At 43.2% G+C, this 23,680-nt stretch overlaps 1 protein-coding gene across 1 annotated transcript in view; it reads left to right on the top strand.

Annotated features, from left to right (window-relative positions):
* The window catches only part of ADCY1 (adenylate cyclase 1), a 329,625-nt gene that overhangs the window by 144,698 nt on the left and 161,247 nt on the right, over positions 1 to 23,680 (top strand). The window contains exon 5 of the mRNA XM_018568544.1: positions 19,556 to 19,683. Within this exon, the coding sequence (XP_018424046.1) occupies positions 19,556 to 19,683 (128 nt within the window). The remainder of the gene's footprint in view (positions 1 to 19,555; positions 19,684 to 23,680) is intronic.

The raw sequence follows: 23,680 nt of genomic DNA, 5'->3' as shown, positions 1-23,680 counted from the left end.
ATTGACTGTTTCAAAGCAATTACTTCCTATGGGATAAAGACTGTATCTGTACCTTATGCCACAAAATACCGGGTTATTGATATAGTGCTCCCCCAGATAATGACCTGCTACAACCTTCTACCTCCTTCCACTGACTTTACCAGATTGCTTAACTTAGAAACGCATTACGTTTCAATCGGCTCCACCAATACTTAAGCTGAGATCCAGTCCAACCCCAACCAGATGGGCCTGGTTCATTACAGAGACAGGAGGAATCGACAGAGGAGACGTGAGGGTGCTTCATGCATCCTCACGTCAAGTTGTAGTTCACAGTAGCAGCGAGCACAGAGGGTGGCTACTTTTCAGCGCCCATAGGGACCAAGGAGAAGAAAAGTAGCCACCCTCTGGCAGGAAGTTATTAAATAGGAGAAACAAATCGTTTTTTAAAGCATTTAAAGATAAATAATACAAAATTGAGCTAGTCTATTAAATGATTATATAATAGATCTTAATTTGATTATTTAATTGTTGAATTTAGTGTCGCTTTGTTTTTTCTAAAAATTAAAATGTGTGTGTTCATGTCATTATGTATACATAGTGTGGCGGTGCATGGCAATGCCATGGTGTAGTATGGCAACTTTGGCGCCCAGGACTCTCAGCCAGAGGGGCTGAGAGGTTCCACAATGTGAATACCTTTAGAGAGGAGGAACTGGCTGTTCAATTCCTTCCAGGTTTTCCAGACTATAGTGGGATGGGATCTCCAGTCCTAGGGCCAAGTGTTGCCAGTGGCCAGGTTGAGCTGATCAGGTGGCTGAGAGCAGCCTTATTGGAAGCCAGCCCAGTGCTTTAGGAGAGTTGTGGGTATGCAAGAGTTGCGATGTTCTGAAGAAGGGAGCGTGACCCCGGAAACGCGTCAACGACGTCACAACTCAGTGGCACACAGACAGATTGCAGTCTTGCAACTGCTGTTTCTCTGAAATCATCCATATACGCAGTTGTTTGACCTACCATTGTGAGTACCCTTGTACTTTTGTTTATGGTGTCTATTTTAAATTAAAAGGATTATCTGCACCAGGTTGGGCGTCCTTTTTTTCTCTTTTGTCTAGGAGGAACTGGCTGTTCAATTCCTTCCAGGTTTTCCAGACTATAGTGGGATGGGATCTCCAGTCCTAGGGCCAAGTGTTGCCAGTGGCCAGGTTGAGCTGATCAGGTGGCTGAGAGCAGCCTTATTAGGAAGCCAGCCCAGTGCTTTAGGAGAGTTGTGGGTATGCAAGAGGCACATGACGACTGGCAGACTCTGCTGCGTGCGTGAGCACAAGGGACACCGCCAGGAAGGCTGGAGAGGTCCAGAGGGTCGGTGACCCTGAGATACCTGTCGGGGAGACAGAGAGGGACAGTGACCCACGAGGGGTGAATACTAGAAGGCTTGGAGCTGAGGAAAGCTGCTGAGAACGGTATTTCCTGTGCAGTCCTGGGACTATCACACTGGGAGTGTATGGGACAGCCAGATGTCGGTGAGACCCAAAATAAGATGTGTTGATGAGAGTCCAATGAACTGTTATGGTTACAAAGGTTTAAAGTAGAGTTGGCAAGGTTTTAAACAATGAGAAAAAGATGGGTGTGGAATGTAAAATGTGGACAATTGCTTTGCTCTTTGTTATGAAAATACACATTTTATTGCTGCAAACATAATACAAATAATCAATGAATTAGCACCCAAAGAGACTCATATATCACATTTATTATAGTTCTATGTTATAGGTAACAAAGTCTTTTTGGGGATGTGGTGCATAGATATGGCGTGTTGGCCCACATATTCATTTATAAATTACTCTACCCTCAGGTGTGCACTATATTTGTTTCTCATAATATTTGTATTAGTAGAATGAAGTGTGTGAACTATTACTGTTAATTGATTTCTTAACAAAATACCCTAATGTTGAGCGTAATTTAGTTAAAGTAAAAAATGGTCAGTGGAAACCTGTTTTCTTTAAGATCAGCACAAAAGAGATAAGGGCACTCTTAGCTCCTGGAGGAAAATAGATTTAACTTCCACATATGGAAAGAGTTCTTTAAAGAGCTGTAAAAAATGTGTAATAACCTCCTTCAGGAGCTGATTGTAGCCAACTCAATAGATTGCTTCTAAAAAGGACCGGATGGATTTCTGAATGGCTTTTAAACTGTTAGTACAGTTATTCTTCAAATGTCCCCCACTCGAGAAGAGCCCTCAAGTGTTTAACTTACCTGTCCTCACTCCTCTGAGATCCTTACTGAGCAGTCAGCTGAGAGTCATGCAGTCTCCTCTCTGAAAGTCTCTAGGCTATACTCTATCTCTTCCAACCAGTCAAAAAAGAAACTCCATGGAACCTATGGAAAGACAGTCAACCATTGGGACAGCCTTTCTATAAAAGGGAATGGAAGAAGCAGGGCCTATCCAAGATACACTATATTACCAAAAGTATTGGGACACCCCTCCAAAACATTGGATATAGGTGTTCCGTGAAGTTCATTGCTACTAAATATTCCATGGTCAACTGTTAGTGGTATTATAACAAAGTGGAAGCAACTGGGAACAACAGCAACTCAGCCACAAAGTGGTAGTCCACGTAAAATGACAGAGCGGGGCCAGCGCATGCTGAAGTGCACAGAAGTCGCCAACTGTCTGCAGAGTTACTAGCTACAGACCTTCAAACTTTGTGTGGCCTTCAGATTGGCACAACAACAGTGCGTAGAGAGCTTCATGGAATGGGTTTCCATGGCCAAGCAGTTGCATCCAAGCCAAATGCAATGCAAAGCGTTGGATGCAGTGGTGTAAAGCACGCCGCCACTGGACTCTAGAGAAGTGGAGACATGTTCTCTGGAGTGACGATTCACACTTCTCTGTCTGGCAATCCGATGGACGTGTCTGGGTTTGCCGGTTGCCAGGAGAACATTACTTGCCTGACAGCATTGTGCCAAGTGTAAAATTTGGTGGAGGGGGGATTCAGGTGTGGATTTGTTTTTCAGGGGTTGGGCTTGGTCCCTTCGTTCCAGTGAAGGGAACTCTTAAGGCATCAGCATACCAAGACATTTTGAACAATTTCATGCTCCCAACCTTGGGGATGGCCCCTTCAGCATGACTGCGCACCAGTGCACAAAGCAAGATCCATAAAGACATAGATGAACGAGTTTGGGGTGGAGGAACTTGACTGGCCTGCACAGAGTCCTGACCTCAACCTGATAGAACACCTTTGGGATGAACTAGAGCGGAGACTGCGAGCCAAGCCTTCTTGTCCAACATCAGTACCTGACCTCACAAATGCGCTTCTGGAAGAATGGTCAAACAGTCCCATAGACTAGGCCTTCTTAAACTTTCTCCACTTGTGACCGCTTTTTGGCCGAGGAAATGTTTAAGGGACCCCAACGTTGGTCAGTGTTTCCCCCCTCCCCTAGCGTAAGAGTCGGTGTCTCTCTCTCTCCCCCCCTCAGCGTGTCAGTGTCTCTCTCGTCTCGTCTTTTTTCTTCCTGCGCACACGTGCTCAGGAAGGTACCAAGTGCACAAAGGGGGGGGCGCGACCTTAGAAACTACACTACACTGCAAATTATACATTAAACTGAAATAAAACAATCTAGCTTTGAGCCCAGACCTCCATGGCCGCCTGGAACCTCACACAAGTACCGGCCGGGCACTCGGATCGCGACCCCCCTGTTAACTTGCCGGACCCCACATGGGGTCGCGACCCACACTTTAAGAAGCACTGCCATAGACACACTCCTAAACCTTGTGGACAGCCTTCCCAGAAGAGTTGAAGTTGTTATAGCTGCCAAGGGTGGGCCAACTCATTATTGAACCCTACGGACTGAGACTGGCATGCCATTAATGTTTATGTGTGTGTGAAGGCAGGCATCCCAATACTTTTGGTAATATAGTGTACTTTCTAGAAAGAAGCTATGTTTGTTCCCCCCAGACCACACAATGAAGATCTCTGAGGAGCACAGACAGGTATGTGTAAGACTGGTGGTTGCTTGAGATGGGGCATTTAGAGGATAATATTTTTAAGAAATAACTTTGTAGAATGTAGATCTAATGGCCCATGGGGATCTTGAAGGAATATTAGAGTAAATTTTAACACTCTTTATTAGCGCTTTTGGCCTTCCTCTGGATCAACTGCTTGTTTAGGATTTTGATTGTGCAAGGTGCTGTTTTTTAACTCAATATACATGTTTTTTATTTTTATAAACTACTGTAAGTATGTAACTATATTATTATTACCTGTCACAGAGAGAGAGCACATGGCTTCAGCTTAGTCACAATGACCTCATACAAGTGTAAATAACACCAGGAAGAATCTCCTGCCGTAATACATTTCAGTTATATGAGAATCAATCTAAACATCTTTTTGGCTATGCATCTCTTTTGGATCACAGGAGCACATTTACTCATGTCGCTAATGCCCCTTATCTACTAACAGTGCAGAGCCAGAATCCATCCTTGCTGCCTAAGTGACAGCTGGCTCTGCCTCTCTAGAGCCAGAGGCAGATGTGCACCTCTCTTCCGTGTCTGAGCCTCCAGTGAGCGTTGGATGAACAGAAAGGGTAAAAGGCTGTGAGCTGAGTGATAAGCTTGGAATATAACCGGCGCGTGACAGCTGCATTGTCCCACACTGGCTCCAGGTAGTGCAAAATGTATGTTTTACTCTCCCTGCACTTCTCTCTTTACTGGGCTCTGCCTATGCTTCCTACAGGAGTAATACCTGCAGTTCCCTGATGGTGCTCTGGTGTCAGTTCCAGAAAGTCTGTTATGCCTTATATTTTATTCTAGAATTAGGTTTTGTATTTCTGCCCATTTCAAGAAGATTTGGTCACCATAGGAATAAACTTTATTGCATCCATGAGCTATTTATGCACCTTAGGGATGTCATTGATGTCATTGAGCTATTTTTATCTACTATCCAACCAAATGATTTCCAGTTGGATAACTAATAGGCAAGACATATGCAGTTATGCACACAATGTCCCAGTCATCATGTGAGAGATATGCATTAGTGTTTCTAATCATTGCCAGCGTTGACAAAACAAAGATAGGGGGCATTCGCCTGCTATCTATGGGCTTTGCTATTTGGTAAATCAGTAGTCATAGTTGTCACCACTTTGACCGGTTCTCTGCATTTGCTCCATAATCTACTGCTGTCCCTCGGCTTATATTCGGGTCAATACTTTTTCCCAGTTTTTTTGGCTAAAATTAGGTACCTCGGCTTATATTCGGGACGGCTTATACTCGAGTATATACGGTAGTCCTTTTATGCAAATAAAGTACGGTGTAGAGGGATTGTTACCAGTAGAACAATCCCATTACAGTAGATAATATTATGATGTGTGAACATTTAAACTATCACGACAAATATTCTGTTGGGAGGTTGGATAATACTCTATAGACACCATCTGCTCAAAGATTATTCAGAATTTTATTTTGTATGTAATTATATATAATTTTCTAATGTTTTATTATGCATATTACAAACTGCAACAACATACTAGACTACACATCAGTGGTAAAATTTAAGCATAAACAAAAACTTCCTGCCTATACAACCTTTGTTCTATTTGTGTGTCTGGATGGTTAGTAAATTAGCAACAATGTTATGACATATATGGCTACTTTTTTCTTTATGGTTTCAGATTAGGAACAGAGACATTACTTTGATCTTCTAATCTGCATGCTTCTTTGAGGTCAGTGGCTTGAAAAGCATTACAAGAGGGACAGCGGAGGCGTGGCCAACCATGGTGGTGTGAGGACGTGCAGCCGTGACCTCTGCTGCTCCCTAACACTGACTTTTCAGCAGAACAAACAGATTCTCCCCCCCTATGCCCGACGACAAAGACTCACCCGGCGCCCCTGTCAATTCATCTACCTGGTACATCGCCTCCTACTTCACAAGGCATCCGGACACAGCCACTGTCACATTAGGCCGCAATATGGCGCCGAAGGTCGCCCAGTCATGAAAGGCGGGACCAGAGCCCCTGCAGCCGCAGACGCCGGCCTTAAGCCTTCGTTCCTCAGCGTGCACCGCGGGGATGACAGGATCTCAGGACAGGATCTCTTGCAGCCTCTTCAGCCCTCTGGGACCCAGGCACCCTCCTCAACCCCCCTGGACCCTTCGATCCCACCTGTCTTCCTGGACTCAGAGCAATCTGCAGCCACTGAGGTACGTGACCTGTTTGCGGCCTTTCGGGCAGACTTTGATACCTGGGCCACAAGACTGGAGGGGGCTCTGAGGGGAGAGGTGAATGCGCTCAGCCGCAGGGTCACTGCCACAGACTCACGGCTTACTGCCTTATCAGACTCAGTATCAGCCCAGGAGACCCGGTTGGAGACCCTAGAAACAGCTCAGGCAGCCCATCGGTCCCATCTCCAGCAGCTACATATAAGAGTGGAGGATGGTGAAAACAGGAGTCGCCGCAACAACATCCGCCTGAGGGGGATCCCAGAGGCCACCCAGGGCGCTGACCTGCATGCTACGGTAACTGCGATCCTTAACCAGGCGCTTGGCAAACCTCCTACTGATGTCATCGAGCTTGACAGGGTTCACCGGGTCTCGGGCATCGCCATGGGCAACCCTAACAGTACCAGACATGTTCTCTGTCGGGTACATTTCTATGCCATTAAGGAAGAGATCCTCTGCGCGGCATGGAGATTGGGCCCGGTGGACTTTGATGGAGCATCCATACAACTTCTCCCGGATCTCTCTCATTACCCTGGCTATGCGCAGAGTGGTGTGGCCGTTGCTAGATGTCATACGCCAAGTTGGGGCTTTCTATCGCTGGGGACACCCTTTCAGCATACAGATCCGTAAGGGCCCTGAATCATTTCATCTACACTTCCCATCTCAACTCCCGGACCTCTTCGGCTTCCTGGGGTCTGACCCGGTGACTGTCCCTGATTGGCTGGATTTACCGTTCTCCGAAGAGGGTGCCATGCTCCAGGAGGCCCTTCCTCAACGACGCAGAAGGGCTCGCTCGCGTTCCGCTCGGCGAGGCCCTACCCCGCTGATGCTGGCAGCCCCTTCCTCTAATGAGGGTTGATGCCTGACCCGGGTCGCACTGGTTTTGTATATGGGTTACATGGCTTCGGATCTGTACTGACGTTAATCCTCTGACAATAACCTCCCATTTTCCTCCCTAGGTGCCTGGATGTTGTGCCGCCCACCTTGTTATGTTGTACTGCACGGGGGGCTCCTGGTGTGGGGGGACCCTCCCCGTCACCCCCCTATGCAACCCTTTTGGGGTGGGCGGGGGGATTCATCTCCACACCGGGACCCGGTTGTAGATCTGAGAGGCTCCTGTGGGAGGGGGGGTGTTGACGGAGATTACCAATAGATGCCCTCAAGAAGACCTATTTTGTTGCTGGGTATTGATGGGATTTAGGCTGTTTAACGCTATTTTTTTGAAACTCCTACTTATTTCTGTGCCTGCGTGGCGCCTGGGAGGGGGCAGGGTCGCTCCTACCTTTGGGGCGGGGCTGTCTCCCTCCGGGGTGCCCTACTTGGATGCTCGGAGTGGACCTCTTCGGCCCTCAAGTTGGGGGGCCGGGTGGGCCCATACTGATATATGTACTCGAAGTTATACTTTTATAGACTTGCATGGTTCAAACACTTTTTACAGTTTTATATTATATTTATCTGTACTTCATTGAACGGGGCCAATCCTGTTATTGCCTAGGTGTTGTCAGACTAGGGGCCCCGGTAGGCATCTTGCTACCCCCTTGTTTGACCACATCCCCCACATAGGTGACACATCTCCTGTTGGAGACAGTGTACTCTAGCTTTGCTAGACGGTTTATCCTATACCTAGCGGGTTTTATCCGCCCTTTTAAGTTTAAATTTGTGTTGGTTCACCTCTACCTTGTCAACTTGTCCTTGAAACTCTTACTTCTCTTCTTTTTTCCTTCTCTCTGCACCCTTACCCTCTAAAACCCACACCACCTCAACCTTACTGGTTCTGATACAACCTACTACTTATATCTCTTTCCCCTCTCCCTCTTCCCCCCTGCCCCCTGCCCTGGCCCTGACATCACCAGCATTTGAGGAGGCTCGGGCTCTCACATACAATGCCAGAGGCCTCAACATCCCCTCAAAGAGGGGTCAGATAATGTACCACGTGCATAAGAACAAGATTAACGTTGTTATGCTTCAGGAGACGCATTTCCAAACTGACCATGTCCCCTCCGGTGCCAACAGGTATTTCTCCACATGGTACCATAGTACCAATGCCAACCACAAATCTAGGGGAGTCTCCATTGCCCTCCACAAATCTCTTCCAGCGACGGTGGTGGACCACCGGACGGACCCCTTTGGTATCCTGTTGTTGTCTAGGTGTCGTCAGACTGGGGGCCCCGGTAGGCATCTTGCTACCCCCCTGTTTGACCACATCCCCCACATAGGTGACACATCTCCTGCTGGAGACGGTGTACTCTAGCTTTGCTAGACGGTTTATCTTATAGGTAGCGGGTTTTATCCGCCCTTTTCAGTTTAAATTTGTGTTGATTTATCTCTTCCTGGTCCTCTTGTCCTTGACACTCTTACTTATCTCCCTTTTTCCTTCTCTCTGCACCCTTTCCCACTGAAACCTACACCACCTCGAACTCCCTGGTTCTGATACAACCTGCTACTTATATCTCTGTCCCCTCCCCCTCTTCCCGCCTGCCCCCTGCCATGGCCTTGACAGCGCCGGCGTTTGAGGAGCTGAGGCTCTGCACATACAATGCCAGAGGTCTCAACATCCCCTCAAAGCGGGGTCAGATAATGTACCACATGCATAAGAACAAAATTAATGTTGTTATGCTTCAGGAGACGCATTTCCAAACTGACCAGGTCCCCTCCTGTGCCAACAGGTATTTCTCCACTTGGTACCATAGTACCAATGCCAACCACAAAACTAGGGGAGTCTCCATTGCCCTCCACAAATCTCTACCAGCGACGGTGGTGGACCACCGGACGGACCCCTTTGGTAGATACCTTATCTTGAAAGTCTCCCTCTGGGTTAGGATCTTCACCCTCGCCAATCTATACCTCCAGCCACCATTGAGTACCTGAAGGCTATAGAGGACTTTGTGAAGGGATCCCTTTTGGTGGGTGGGGACTTTAATCTGGCTCTAGAACCCAGCCTGGACTCGTCCACTGGTCGATCCGCTGTGTCTTTCCCCAAACTCCGCAGGATTAAACAGCGCCTGACCCACCTCCGCCTACTGGATGTCTGGAGAGTACTACATTCACGGGCACGCAACTATACTCACTATTCTACACCCCACCACTCCTATAGCAGGCTGGACTATTTTTTCATTTCACACCACTTGCTTGACTGGAATCCGGTGAGTGACATTGGCCCCATGATATGGTCAGACCATGCGGCTGTCACGCTTTCCCTACAGGTAGCCCAGGCCCCGGCCCGAGCGTGGAATTGGCGACTGAGTGTGGAAGGGCTCTGGCTAGGACCCTACACCCCAGATCTACCTCCACATATGTCCCACACATACATGCCACGTCCGGTATCCTAGTGAGTACACCCTCAGATATCCAACTTGCATTCACGGACTTCTGTAACTCCCTATACAACCTATCGGAACAGAGCACATCTACCCCGGACCGGGCCACAGACATGTCGGCCTATGTCCAACGCACGGCCCTCCCGACCCTGGGAGACTCTGATGCTGAGGCATTGGAGTCACCCTTTACTATGACGGAACTGCTATCATTCCTCCAGTCCGCACCCACGGGTAAGAGTCCAGGACCGGATGGGTTTACGGTAAAATGTTATACCTTATTCCGTGACAAGCTAGCCCCCTTCCTTCTGAGGGTGTTCACCTCTATTGCCCTAGGGTCCTCCTTCCCGGCTCAGGCGTTGGAGGCCCATATCTCGTTGATCCCTAAACCAGATAAGGATCATACCCTCTGCACCAATTACAGGCCGTTATCACTCCTTAATGTGGATGTGAAACTATTCGCCAAACTTATTGCCAACCGACTAACACCACTACTCCCGGACGTAATCCACAGGGGTCAAGTGGGGTTCGTACAGGGGAGGGAGGCCCGAGATAACACCATTCAGACGCTCCTGTTGATGCATTATGCCAAAACCTTGGGTACACCACTCTGCCTCTTATCCATGGACGCGGACAAGGCGTTTGACCTTCTTGACTGGGACTTCCTCCGCCTCTCTCTGATACAGCTAGGGATTCTACCCGCCATGCTGAGGAACATAATGGCCCTGTATTCTTACCCATCAGCTAAAATCCGGGTGAACGGGGCGCTCTCCCCGAGCTTCAAGATTTCCAACGGCACTAGGCAGGGCTGCCTATTGTCTACTCTATGTCCTCACCATGGAACACCTGGCGGTGGCACTTAGGCAGGACTGTGCTTTCCAGGGCTTAAGGGTGGGGACCCACCAACATAAACTCGCATTATTCGCGGACGACCTGTTGCTCTACGTGACTCATCCCCATATAGCCATGCCCACGATACTGTGTGAATTCCAGAAGTTTAGCTCTCTGAGTAACTTCCGGGTCAACCTCGCTAAATCAGAAATCCTCAATGTATCCCTGAGGGCGGCGGGCCTACATCTCCTGACTACCAACTACCCCTTTTGACTATGTTCCACCTCTCTAAAATACCTGGGGATAGCTCTCACAACGGACCAGGTGGATCTGTACTCTGCCAACTTTCGCCCCCTACTGGAGAGGGTGACACGAGATCTTGCCACATACGACCGCAAGCACATATCCTGGCTGGGCCGAATTAACACTCTAAAAATGGACATTGTTCCCAGGTTTCTTTATCTGTTCCAGACGTTGCCCATAAGTCTGCCATCTTCCTACCTGAAGCAGGTCCAACGGATCTTTGCAAACTTTGTGTGGGGCTCCACAAGGTCACGTCTTAGGTACAGATCACTTGCTCTCCCGAAGTGTAGGGGCGGGGCAGGGACACCAGATATCTTCCTCTACCACGCCTCGGCCGTCCTGATTTGGATAGTTGACTGATTCCACGGAGCGGGGGAGAATCAGTGGGTCCAACTGGAGGGGTCTCTGGTGACAGGGGATTTGGTGGCGTTACCCTGGGTCCCGCTGGGTTCCAGGCCAACTGCTGCCTCTCTTCCCCAATTGACTGTTCACACCCTAAAGACCTGGGACCGTTACATCACTCGGCTGGCCCTATCCGCCCCGGTGGGCCCGATGACCCCTCTGTTCGGGAGTCCGGCCTTTCCCCCTGCTCTGATAGAACCTTCTTTTGGGAGGTGGACAAGGGCTTCCCACCGCAGAGTAGTCTTGGCGCTCCACGATGGAGCATTGTTGGTTGACGCTCACGCAGACCCCGGCCCGGGGACCTGGATGGCGGAAGGACAACTTAGTTCCTACGTCTCCTCTTTAGGAGGCCCTGATGGCTTTGAGAGAGAGGAGACAGCCTTTGACTCCCTTCTACTGGCCTCTACACCCCCGCAGCATACCATCTCTCTTCTCTACTCTATTCTTTCCCTCGCCGCCTCCTCCGAGTTACCTAAATACACAATGGCCTGGGAACGGGAACTAGATGCATCTATAGCGCCAGCTGACTGGGAGAAGTCCTTTGTCCTCACCCACTCCCTTTCCATTGCTAGCTGGGCACATGAAATTTTTTTTAAAAATACTTACCCGGTGGTATAGATGTCCCGCGGTCCTCCATCGGTACTACCCATCGGTGTCTGCAACTTGGTGGCGCTGTGCCGCCTCTCCAGGTCACATGACCCATATATGACGGGGGTTTTGGCAGGGGATGCTGCGCATATACCTCAGGGTGACAGGAACCACAATTGCTGATGACCCCAAGATTCTGCTACTGTCCATGATCCCTGGCTCGCTTAAGTCGGCAAAGAGGGGACTCTTGCGCCATTTCCTCACAGCAGCCAGGGCGGTTATATCGCGCCACTGGCGTACTCCGGTGGTCCCCATTCACACTATTCTGTATATTTACTTGTCTCCTTTATATTTTCATTGTTATGGTGAAATGTCTATTTGCCATTAGGTTTTGTATTGTATTGAAACTTTAATAAAATCAGATTGGACTAAAAGAGGGGCAGCAAGGAAACTAGCATTTTGAGGAGCTCAGTAATGGCAGGCTATATTTCCTATGTTTTACGTTTGGCATTTCACAGATAAATGCCATTGAACCACAGAGTGTCCATACAAAACGTATTTTCCAATCTGTCAGTGCTTGGTTGGAGATCTCACAGTGAGAAATAGAGGGAATCTCCAGGAACGGACATCAATAACAATGCACAGAGGGAGCTGCTGTTCCATAACAGGATAGGAAGCCCCAGAGATCATGCAAAAGAAAACAAAAGAACAGCACCTTCTCCTTGTGAAATACTGTTTTATTTGACCATAAAAGCGTAATAAAGTTATACTCACAAACAGTGTCTGTATTATAAGCATTCAAGACAACCACCCAGACTGATGGATGTTGGTCGGCCTTACAATGGACTGATAGACAACCGAGATGTGAGCAAAAGCAATCTAAATTGGCCATGCTGATGGATTTCTAGGGATAAACCCTCTTCATCAGAGCAAATGGCAAGTGTGACAGGCTCACATCTCAGTTAAGGCCGACCAACGTCCATCAGTTTGGGTGGTTGTCTTGAATGCTTATGTTACAGACAGTTTGTGAGTATAACTTTACATTTTTTATGGACAAATAAAACAGTATTTCACGAGGAGAAGGTGTTGCACTTTTGTTTTCTTTTGCATGATATCCATACAAAACACTTCAAAAGAAATTATGATTTGGGGTCAGTTTTTTTGTAAAAACTCCTTTTACTGTTTTAATCTGGTTTATGTTTGATTTTCTTATTACTATTGTGGTCACCCTGCTCTAATCCCAAATAACTTGTTAAATTTAATTGTGCTTAATCTTAATCCAAGCCTAAACTTGGATGAAGAGTTCTGATTTCTGTAGGTTATCTGTAAGCTCAGTGTTATTATTTGCTTCTGCCTGCTTCTGGGGAGTGCCCCTGCCAATAGTGCAAGAGATACAATAATGCTGGGTTAAAAATTTTTATATCCCCCTGGACAACTTGGACAACCACTAGGAGGATTATTGCCAGTGATGCATGCTTGGAAAAGTTATAAATATTTGGGATACTTTTCAGGAAGTGCTCTTGCCTCCCAGGCTCTACCTGGGAAGTATGTGTGCTACTGTTTCTGACCTCCCAGGCCTGTTGCATGAGGCGGCCATATGTGCTTGTGGAAGGAACCTTGGCTAGCAGCCAGGTGGGACCTAGGATCTGGTGACAATTTTTTTTTTTCATACCTAGACCAAAATGAGAACTTGTTTACTAAATTTACAAGTCGCAGAAAATAAATAATCTAGTACAGCGTAAGACTTAAAAATTATAGTTTGGTTCTTGCAACAATTTATTTAAATGATAAAGCAAGAATAAATTAATAGTGTTACATTTTAATATCAAGTTTAATATAAAACAATGTTGTTACAATTGTATTTAAATTCCTATTGAGGCAAATTTGTTTAACACATTTGTAGGCCTGTGAAAAGCATAAAAAAATGTCCACAATTGTTACTGATTTACCTAAAAATAGTACTAGACTGTGGCAGTATTTTGGATTATGGCTGCAACACCATATAAAGCTTGCTGCTGAAAGACACATTCTTGCAACATAGAACTATTTAAGTTTGTATGAAAACCTTTACATGTAGCCATGGCATTCCAAGGATGAGCAGTTTTCCCTGGGTGACCTCCAACCAGAAGGCCCCGCTTCATTATAAAGCATAATTATGTGTACACATGTTTCCATAAAGACAAAAGGGTTGATGTATTGAAGCAAGCCGAGCGAGGGAGAATACTAATGGGCCTCAAGTACAATACATATACAGATATGTTTGTGTCACAGTATAACATCTAATGGGGGGAGTATTGATCTTTGGTAACATTGGCTGGGCAGAATGTTATTTTTTGGAGGATGTGATTGTGACTGAACAAAAAAATAAACCAGCTGACAGGATGGTGCTTCCAAGACTGTGGGGATCTGCTTGTTCTGAAGAACTGTGTTACAGATAGTGGAAAACACAGTGTTACAAGTTTAGGTGCTGCATAATTCTTGAATGCTACTCTATCTATACCACTTAATTTATTAAAGCTGAACTCAGGCACACAAACTTTAATTTAACTTAATTTCTCACAACCTACAAAGGATATAAATCCACTTGATGTGCACCAAATACATTTACAATCCCAGTTATTACTGCTTGTACCACCCACTACAAGGAGAGAGAGCAGTAGTGACTAATCTTGGTTACAGGAAGCTCTTGCACAAAGGTAAAGTTTCACTGCACAGATTTGGACAAAAAAACCCAAAGCACTCCAAGATTCAAGTAAGAATACTGATGTCTCATGCATTTATCTTTGCTTATCCTGGAGTTTAGCTTTAAACCAGAACAAAAAGGCCTTGGTGTGCTAGATGTTTTCACGAAAGCAAAAACATTCCCTGCTGTAACCAGACACACATTCAAACATATGTGTATCTAACACATATATAACAGTGTAAATAGAGAAAGAAATATGATGTCACTGTAATATTTACTGGCATAACTAACAATTTTAATTCTATTTTGTGTAATCTACATCAGATGCCCTGGGCTCTCATACTTCCTTGCCACTGTAATTGATTAATGGATCAATGGATGGCCTCATCTCATACCCAAGAGGTGGCAAAGCAAAATCAGCTACCGTATATACTCGAGTATAAGCCGTCCCGAATATAAGCCGAGGGTGGGAAATGAGGCAGCTACTGGTAGATAGATACCATTAAAATACATTAATATTTATTTAAAAGAAAAATAACCTAGCTCTGTAAGTGGAAAAGGGGGTACAGGGCTACATATCATGTACTACGGATCATTTAACCCATTCATGTTAGCAGAGGATCATTGTAAATGTATTGTCTGCACTGTATTAGCAGTATATACTCTATATAGAGTATATACTGCTAATACAGTGCAGACAATACATTTACAATGATCCTCTGCTAACATGAATGGGTTAAATGATCCATAGTACAGGGCTACATATCATGTACTACGGATCATTTAACCCATTCATGTTAGCAGAGGATCATTGTAAATGTATTGTCTGCACTGTATTAGCAGTATATACTCTATATAGAGTATATACTGCTAATACAGTGCAGACAATACATTTACAATGATCCTCTGCTAACATGAATGGGTTAAATGATCCATAGTACAGGGCTACATATCATGTACTACGGATCATTTAACCCATTCATGTTAGCAGAGGATCATTGTAAATGTATTGTCTGCACTGTATTAGCAGTATATACTCTATATAGAGTATATACTGCTAATACAGTGCAGACAATACATTTACAATGATCCTCTGCTAACATGAATGGGTTAAATGATCCATAGTACAGGGCTACATATCATGTACTACGGATCATTTAACCCATTCATGTTAGCAGAGGATCATTGTAAATGTATTGTCTGCACTGTATTAGCAGTATATACTCTATATAGAGTATATACTGCTAATACAGTGCAGACAATACATTTACAATTATACTAACATGAATGTATTAAATGATCTGTATGTAGCCCTGTACCCCCTTTTCCACTTACAGAGCTAGGTTATTTTTCTTTTAAATAAATATTAATGTATTTTAATGGTATCTATCTACCAGTAGCTGCCTCATTTCCCACCCTCGGCTTATATTCGGGACGGCTTATACTCGAGTATATACGGTACTACAAAACCCTGTCACTGCTTTCAGACAGGACATGTTACATTTAATAGAGTTCACTACTCCTTCAACATTTGGTAGAAGGAGCACTTCTCTGTACACAACTGGTGAAAGGATCAAAAGGATATATGGAATATGCTTGCCATATTTTATAGCTGTTTTAACAGGACTAATTATTTTACCAATATGCTACAGTGTGGTTGCCACTGGATGGACACCTGCATAAACACAAAACCAGGAAGAACTCTTGCACCATCACTAGTACCTGAAGAAAAACCAGCACCATCATTTGCACAAAGAAGAGCACAAACATCAGCAATGTTAACAGCACCTGAAAGAACACACACAGCACCACTAGCACCACTAACAGCATCAACTTTATCAACAACAGTACCTGAAAGAGCACTAGTTCCAGAGAAAAAGCTAGCACTATTCACCCACCCCCCCCCCAATACATCCTCCTCTGTTTCCCTTTACCTATACTAATCCCTCACCCTATTTAGTAACCCCTAAAAACTCCTACCCTTTTGACTCTCACCAACACTTTCAAAATGGCCCTTCCCCAACCTCTGCAGAAGCCTCTGGAAGCTAAACACTCCCTTTCCTTTTGCTCCACACCCTGCTACCTACAACTCTCCCTGTCCCCCCTGCCCACATTAATGACCACAAAATCGTGCCCTGCAACCCTGAGCCCTGCCAAATTACTTGGTCCCCTAATCAACACCCCACACGCACACTCCTCCCTGGGCACATGCTTTACCCCCTTCAACTGGATCCTCCTCATCCTCCAATTAATAACACTAGTTTTTTCATTACAGCAAACATGAGCCTAGACTATGAATATTAAAGTATTTACATATTCTAAAAAAGCAGTAAGTAATTGTGGCAGGAGGTGGCATTTCTTACAGGTTTACAGTGGTGGAATGAGATGCTTAGGCCCTAATATATAATAATATTGTTGGAGACAGAATCAAAATCAAAATTTAATTGTTAGCATCAGCAGCAGGGCTTGGTACTTATCACTGATCCAGACTGTTTCATCTTTACAAAAGTGTCTGTGTAAAGTCCTACTCTTTTTGCTGTCACAAAATCCCCCGCTGTGCTACATGCACATTCTAAAAGCCTATTGGCTGCAGGGCATAGCAGCTGCAAAACAACTAGCTACTTGTTTTTTTGGGAGAGTCTGGTGATTCAGATGATGACTCACCAGAAGAGGCCATGGAATAGGTGGGGGTACAGGTGACTGATTTGTTTCAGGATGTGGGTAGGAACCCCATCCTGCATCCTTTCCAGTCTTCACCAAAAATATCCACTGCGCTGTGCAAGAGATATACAGTAATCTTCCTGCCCTTGCTTACTGGACCACATGTCTGACCGTGATGGTTTATATGATGTTATTTGTATGTCCTCTTTAAATTCTGCCGACTATGCAGTTGTTATATTGTACCTATTGAACTGTATTATTTTTGAATCATTTAATAAAGATTTATATGCAAAAAAAAAAAGTTCAGTGCAAGTCGTTATAGAATGTTCATTTTGGCACTCCCGACGAACACCCTTGAATTCAGAGTTTGGCCCATCGTCAAATAAGTTCACCAGTTTGAGCCCAAATCGCATTCCTATTTACCATGTGACAAGTATGGTACAACTATTGTAACACTACAAAAAAAGAAAGGGGTTTAGTAGGAGAAGGGAGATGCACACAATTCCCCCTACTACAGCCACTTAAAACTCAAATTAAAAACACAAAGGAGCAAAACACCATAGAAAGTTAGAAACAATGAAGCTAGAAGAAAAGTAAGCTTGTAGAGTGTGACTATTGGTGAAATACTCCCTTAAAGGAAGACTTAGCTTTACAAAGGAAGATGTGAAAAAACATGGTCAATAAACAAAAAAATATTCCTTACAAAGGGAAATGTGTGTACAGGTATTTGTAATTAAAATCAATTAGCTTTGCGCTGGTAGATTTTTTGAGACGTGTTGCCACCAATTTTAAAATGACCTTTTTCTGTTTTCTTAAATTGTAAATTTTCTCAGTTTAAACATTTGATATGTTTTCTATTTTCTTTTGTGAATAAAATATGTGTCTATAAGATTTGCAAATCATTGCATTCTGTTTTTATGTAGATTTTACACAGCGTCCAAACTTTTTTGGAATTGGGGTGGTACATCAATATACATGCACATTTTTTTGCAAATAAGCCTTACCACCGCTGCTGCATTAAAATGATTAAAAATTGTGTCCGCCTTGCTTAGTTTTTGTCTGCTGGACTGTGGAACACCACCTCCTCACCTCTATTAAATAGGGTTTTCAACTTTAACTTGTGTAACTGCAGCATGTTCGTATGACACTAAGGTGCTCAAGAACATAGAATGCTTTCCCAATTCCTGTACCAGGCACCCTTTTTTATTAGTTAACTTTAAATGTGTCCCTAGTTAGTCAGGCATTGTGTGACCTGTGGCTTCACAGTGACCATGCATGGTTGCTAAATTTAAACAGGACTACAGTCACCAAGTATCCTGTGGAGGATACTTGGGACACATGCCTGAGGTGCCCAGACCAATAGATACCATGTTATTTTAACAAAACAAACACGCAAACATTTGTTTGCATAATTATTCACAATGTGACACCATGATGTAAAACAGACTCTGATAATCTATCATGAAGTGAAGAGAATCTAGAAAAATGGAAAAAAGCTACATTAAAAATAAAGAGTTACTTCACAATACTGGTTCAAATTCTGTGTAACTGATCTAGATGTGGCAAATCCAGACAAACATATTGGCATCAGGCCGACACATTGGAATGAATTTACTAAAGGCAAATAGGCTGTTCACTTTGCAAGGGAATTTTCACTTGGCTTAGTGAATTAGGTGAGGTTCTGCTGACTTCCATCACCCAATAATGCGCAAAACAAAAATTCATTTTTTTAAAATTTTCCTTGCTCATGATTAGGTATGCTTTACAAAGTGAAATGTTGCCACATTCACCACATTCATTCACAGATTTAGAATTTTTTCAAGGGTGTTGCCAACTACTAGGCTCAAGTTACACATTGATATGGATTAAATTCATACTAAAATTCAAACAACATGCATTCAGGCTGTAAATAATTTACTTTAAATGGCATCAGATTTAATTGTTTGCTCCTTGCAATTAACCTTTCCTCAGATTAAATATTTCCATCTTCAGAGCGGACATTCCAGGCCCTTGAAATCCCCACATTCTCCTCGAGTCCTTCTCATAGTAGCGTCAAAAATCAAACCTCACATCAGCCTCACTGTCCGTCCTGCTTGGACAGTATTTACATTGTCTGACTATGGTGACAGTACATACTTTGTAGCTCATACACTAAATCTTGCATAGGCCACAGACACTGCTGTAGAATAATGCCCAGAGTTTAGGATGAGTATGGGTGTATCCTCTGTGGCCTTGTCCATTGCATAAAAATGACTATACAGGCCATTGAGTACATGCTGCAGAATACACCAAAACCATGTACTGCTCTGATTTCTGAGGCATGCTTTTTATTCTGCTTGTAATGAAAAAGTGCACATTATAGTTATTGTTATTATTATTATTAATAATGATTTATATGAGTGTTAAAGCATGATTTCTGAAGTTTGAATACATAAGATATTTCCAAAGACAAATACATATGGTTGTAAAACCAAAACATGTGCAGCAAAAACAAGATGTGATAGAAAATCTGATAATGATTATATAATTATTTATGCAATATTACATGTGAACACAGTCTGTAAACAAATTAACAATGCCGTTTTTTACAGGAAAATCACTGTCGAAGAATTAAGATTCTTGGAGACTGTTACTACTGTGTATCTGGATTAACACAGCCCAAAACAGATCATGCACATTGCTGTGTTGAAATGGGATTGGATATGATTGACACCATTACGTAAGCAATACTATTTAAGATCATTCTGTTATGTTTGTTTCTTTACAGTAAGGTATGATTTTGTAGACAACAGAAGGATACAAAGAGCACTTCCTTGGCTCTCAGTAATGCCAGCAACTGCAAATTGTGTCCTTGATTTCATAAAGACGTGAGGCTTGATGTAAAACATGACTTAAGGAGGGGATGTATTGCAGAGACAAGTCTATAATTGTGCCTCTATATAGTGTGTGGTTAATGTATGTAATAATAATATTCAATACAAATTATTTTTTCTTATTTTACTAATGTACTCGTTTATATTTTTCCACATTTATTTGCCACTCAAGTTGTCCATCAAAAGTGACAGGGGATGGGACAAGCTGTAGCACTGTCATGGTTCCTTGAGCAGTCTTTTGTAAGAAGGTTTAAACAGTGGGAATGAATAATGATTGTTTTATGTGACCCTAGCAGTGTTATGGGTTACCCCAATTTGTATACTTCCCAATTCTCTCTCATTTGGAAGAATTGTTCATCATTTGGAACTCAATTCCTGTGTCCCACTTTCTGCCACAGCTGACCCTCTTTTTGCTCTGATGTATAGATATCTATTTAAATGTATTATTTAACTACCAAATATGTTATTCTGTACTAAAACCTTTATCTCATTTCTTAATTATCTTGGCTATTTTGAAAAGCTAACAAAAAGGAAAAGTAATGGTACAAAAAAACTGTTCTGGGTTTTACCAATCATTTTGCATAGTAGTCCACATAATAGTAGTCCACATAAAAAGGGATATGGCAAGGGTTGTGTCCATTGCCTAAATATTTTGTGCTGGAAGGTGTCTCTCTTCCTCGTCTCAGAAAGTGGGGAGGTACACCATCTTCTTTTACTGTCACTTTTCCAGGACAGCATATTCTGCATTTAACTGAAGAACAAAAACAAAAAAAATTATGCACATGAAATAAAGCGAAGGACTACATAAACTGATTTTTTTTCTGCATAAATTAAGCACATATGGTAATCCCAATACCATATTTTTTTGGAAAAAGTGGTCTTTCCACTAGTCATTTTAAAGTTACCCATACTAATCGATATATAAGATAGTACATTTCACATAAATCAAGACATAGGAAATAGAAAGCATCTTTAACTTAGTGAAGAAAAATTCCTGCTGTGTTGTCTGTTAATAAGACACCTGCAGCACAGAGCTAGAATGGTATGGTCAGCTATTAAACCTATTTTGGGATGTATTATAATTAGCTTAGATACATGTTTCATGCATTTAGATGGAGTAGACTGGAAGCTTTGTTGACATGTTGTTTATCTTGCCCAGGCCCAGTGAGATTACTTATTTATTTTCTTTCCAACTACAGAGCACACAATTAGAGATGAAGGAATAATAATTTTTTTTAAAAACTAATTCTGTGGGCAGTGTGCCGTAGAATACTGCTTTGCAGGGATTTGAGTCATTTTATCTATAGGTTATTACAGGTGTGGAACAAAGTTAATAAAGCAAAGAAATATGTTAAACTTGTATAGATCACACACCTTTTTGCACAGTAAACACACCAGTGCAAAGGCTAACAGCAGCGTTCATTAAATATTTCAACAGTAACATACATACAAGCTGCATAGTGTGTTGGGAGATGGTAAGTTTTATCATGGGCTATGCATTGGCTTATATTTCCTCGAAACACAGGTATCCAGGATCCAGTTTCTACTAGAAGTAGTATATGTTAGGGATTTATGTTCTTCCTATGTTTAAATAAACTTTTTCTGGTTTCTGCTCCTAGTTTTTTACTGTTTTTTTTTTAACAAAAATTGGTCTTCGCGTGTCTGTGGCAGGGACACTAGGGACAAGGTCTGATGTAAATAATTCAATGTTTTTGTATAGTTTGTCATTGTCTGACTTGCAGCAATTAAATGCATAAAGGTTTATAAAAACATAATTTACTTCTTCATTCCAAATAAATTATAAAACATTTTTGTGTATATGGGGTCCTGCAGTAGCGTTACAAGGGGGTGTGTGGGGGATGTAGCCTGCACTGGGTGACACCATCAGAGAGGATGACACCAAAATGACAGTCACCCCCTCTTAAAAGTCGGTCACGGCCCGACCAGCCTCAGTGGCACGAGAGAGAGGGGGGAACTGCTGGGTCAATAACTCCACCTCCCTTTGCTGGCGTTATTCACCAAGATGGCCACCGTCAGTCAAGAACATCACCGTGCATGTGTGATGCCATCACACCATGGACGTCATATCACATGCGTGGCCGCCGCCCCGGGTGACACCCACTCTGGTGTCCTTAAAAAGGTGAACTTTGCTCCAAAAAACATGCAGAATGGACGTAATGTACATTATTTATACCATATTTCTATTATAGTTCACTTGAGGAGTGTATTCATACACAGTAAACAGCAAACAGCTCTGCGAAAATGAGATTCACAACAAATTATGGCCACTACATAGAGCCAAGGAGCATAGGAATTTCTGATGCTTCTTTGCTCCATTTATTAGCCATAATGCCCTATGAATCTTGTTCGCAGAGCTGTTCACCGTGCCAGTGGCTAATACACCCCTTTAACTTTATGAATCCTTGGAAATTGGTTTATTTTTGTGATATAGGGGAGTGAATTATGTTATTTTAAAAAAACTTGGCCTTTTTAATTGCTGCATTCAAGGAAACACTACATGCATAACTTTTTGTTTAAAGAAAATCTAGCAGTTTGGCAATATCAGTCTTTTTCCCTAACCTCCATCCAATACTTTTTGTGACATTTGCAACACAAAATGTTGAGTCTTTGGAGATGACAAATTCTCTAACAGCACTGAAGATGCATTAATATAGGAAATCTGCAAAATGAGAAGCAAAACAGTACATTTCAGATTTGTGTATTTTGGTCAGCGGTCCAACTTGCCCTCCCAGCAATCCATTGGGATTGTGTCCTGCTTTGCAAGGAACCATGTATAGGTGTGTCCTCTTTGTTCGACATACTAATTTTGGTTTTTATTTTGTGCATTTATGTTCCTGACTTGTGGATGAAATGAATGGTTTGCATTAAAGTGACATTAAACCCCCCTTTTAACATAAACCAATACTGTAATGTGTGCCTTTCTATAATCCATGGTTGTTTCCCTTCTCTTTGCTGCTCTTCCTTTTAAATTTGTATCTGTTCTCATGCTGGGCAGAACTTCTGTTTTGCAGCAGACTGCCTTGTCTCAGGAATGGATACACGGTGTCTGTGTATAGGTTTGTATAGGCTTGTAACCTGAGCCAGCACTACAAGAAGAGGCCCTGAGCTGAAAAGGGAAGTTCTCCCGAAGCATGAGAAGACATGAGGATTTAAAAAGAAGAGCAGCAAAGAGAAGGGAAACAACCATGGATTACAGTAAGGCACACATTACAGTATTGGTTTATGTTAAAAAATCTGAGGGTTTAATATCACTTTAAGCATCAATGGCTGGTAGTAACTATGTTTCTTGCGATAACTGTTAACCTCTCTGAGACCACTACTACCTCATTCCCTGACCCTACCCCTACAGAGATTACCTTAACATACCAAACTGACCCCACACCATTATAGTCTACCTTTAATGTTTTTGTGGACATTTCGCATGTGGGCATGTCAGCCAATAAAAACTGGAAAGGAATAGAAATTTTAATCAATCAATCTTGTGCTAGCAACAATTTTTTCTCACACATGATTGGGTATTTAAAGCAAACACAATTTTTAACTTTTATACTATCATGTACTTGCAAAGTGAGCATCAAATAAATCTGAAATAAACATTAACTTTGCTAAGAGAACAGCCTCTACACCTTTAGTATATCAACCCTATTTTGAGTTTGAATGTAAGGCATCATGTAAAATTAGATGTGCTGTCAGATCAAGGGCTTTTTGCGGAGTATAGGAAAAACTTTCCTGTGCCTACATGTCATCTGACTACCTGATGCAGAGACACAGAGGATCTGAAAAGCATGTCTGATTTATCTCTGCATATGTGACATCTCGTCA

The sequence above is a fragment of the Nanorana parkeri genome, unplaced genomic scaffold, assembly GCF_000935625.1.
Source record: "Nanorana parkeri isolate BGI_ZX_2015 unplaced genomic scaffold, ASM93562v1 scaffold1205, whole genome shotgun sequence".
Lineage (NCBI taxonomy): Eukaryota > Metazoa > Chordata > Amphibia > Anura > Dicroglossidae > Nanorana > Nanorana parkeri.
The sequence above is the reverse complement of the archived record's forward strand: the minus strand, read 5'-3'. Positions and strand labels throughout refer to the sequence as shown.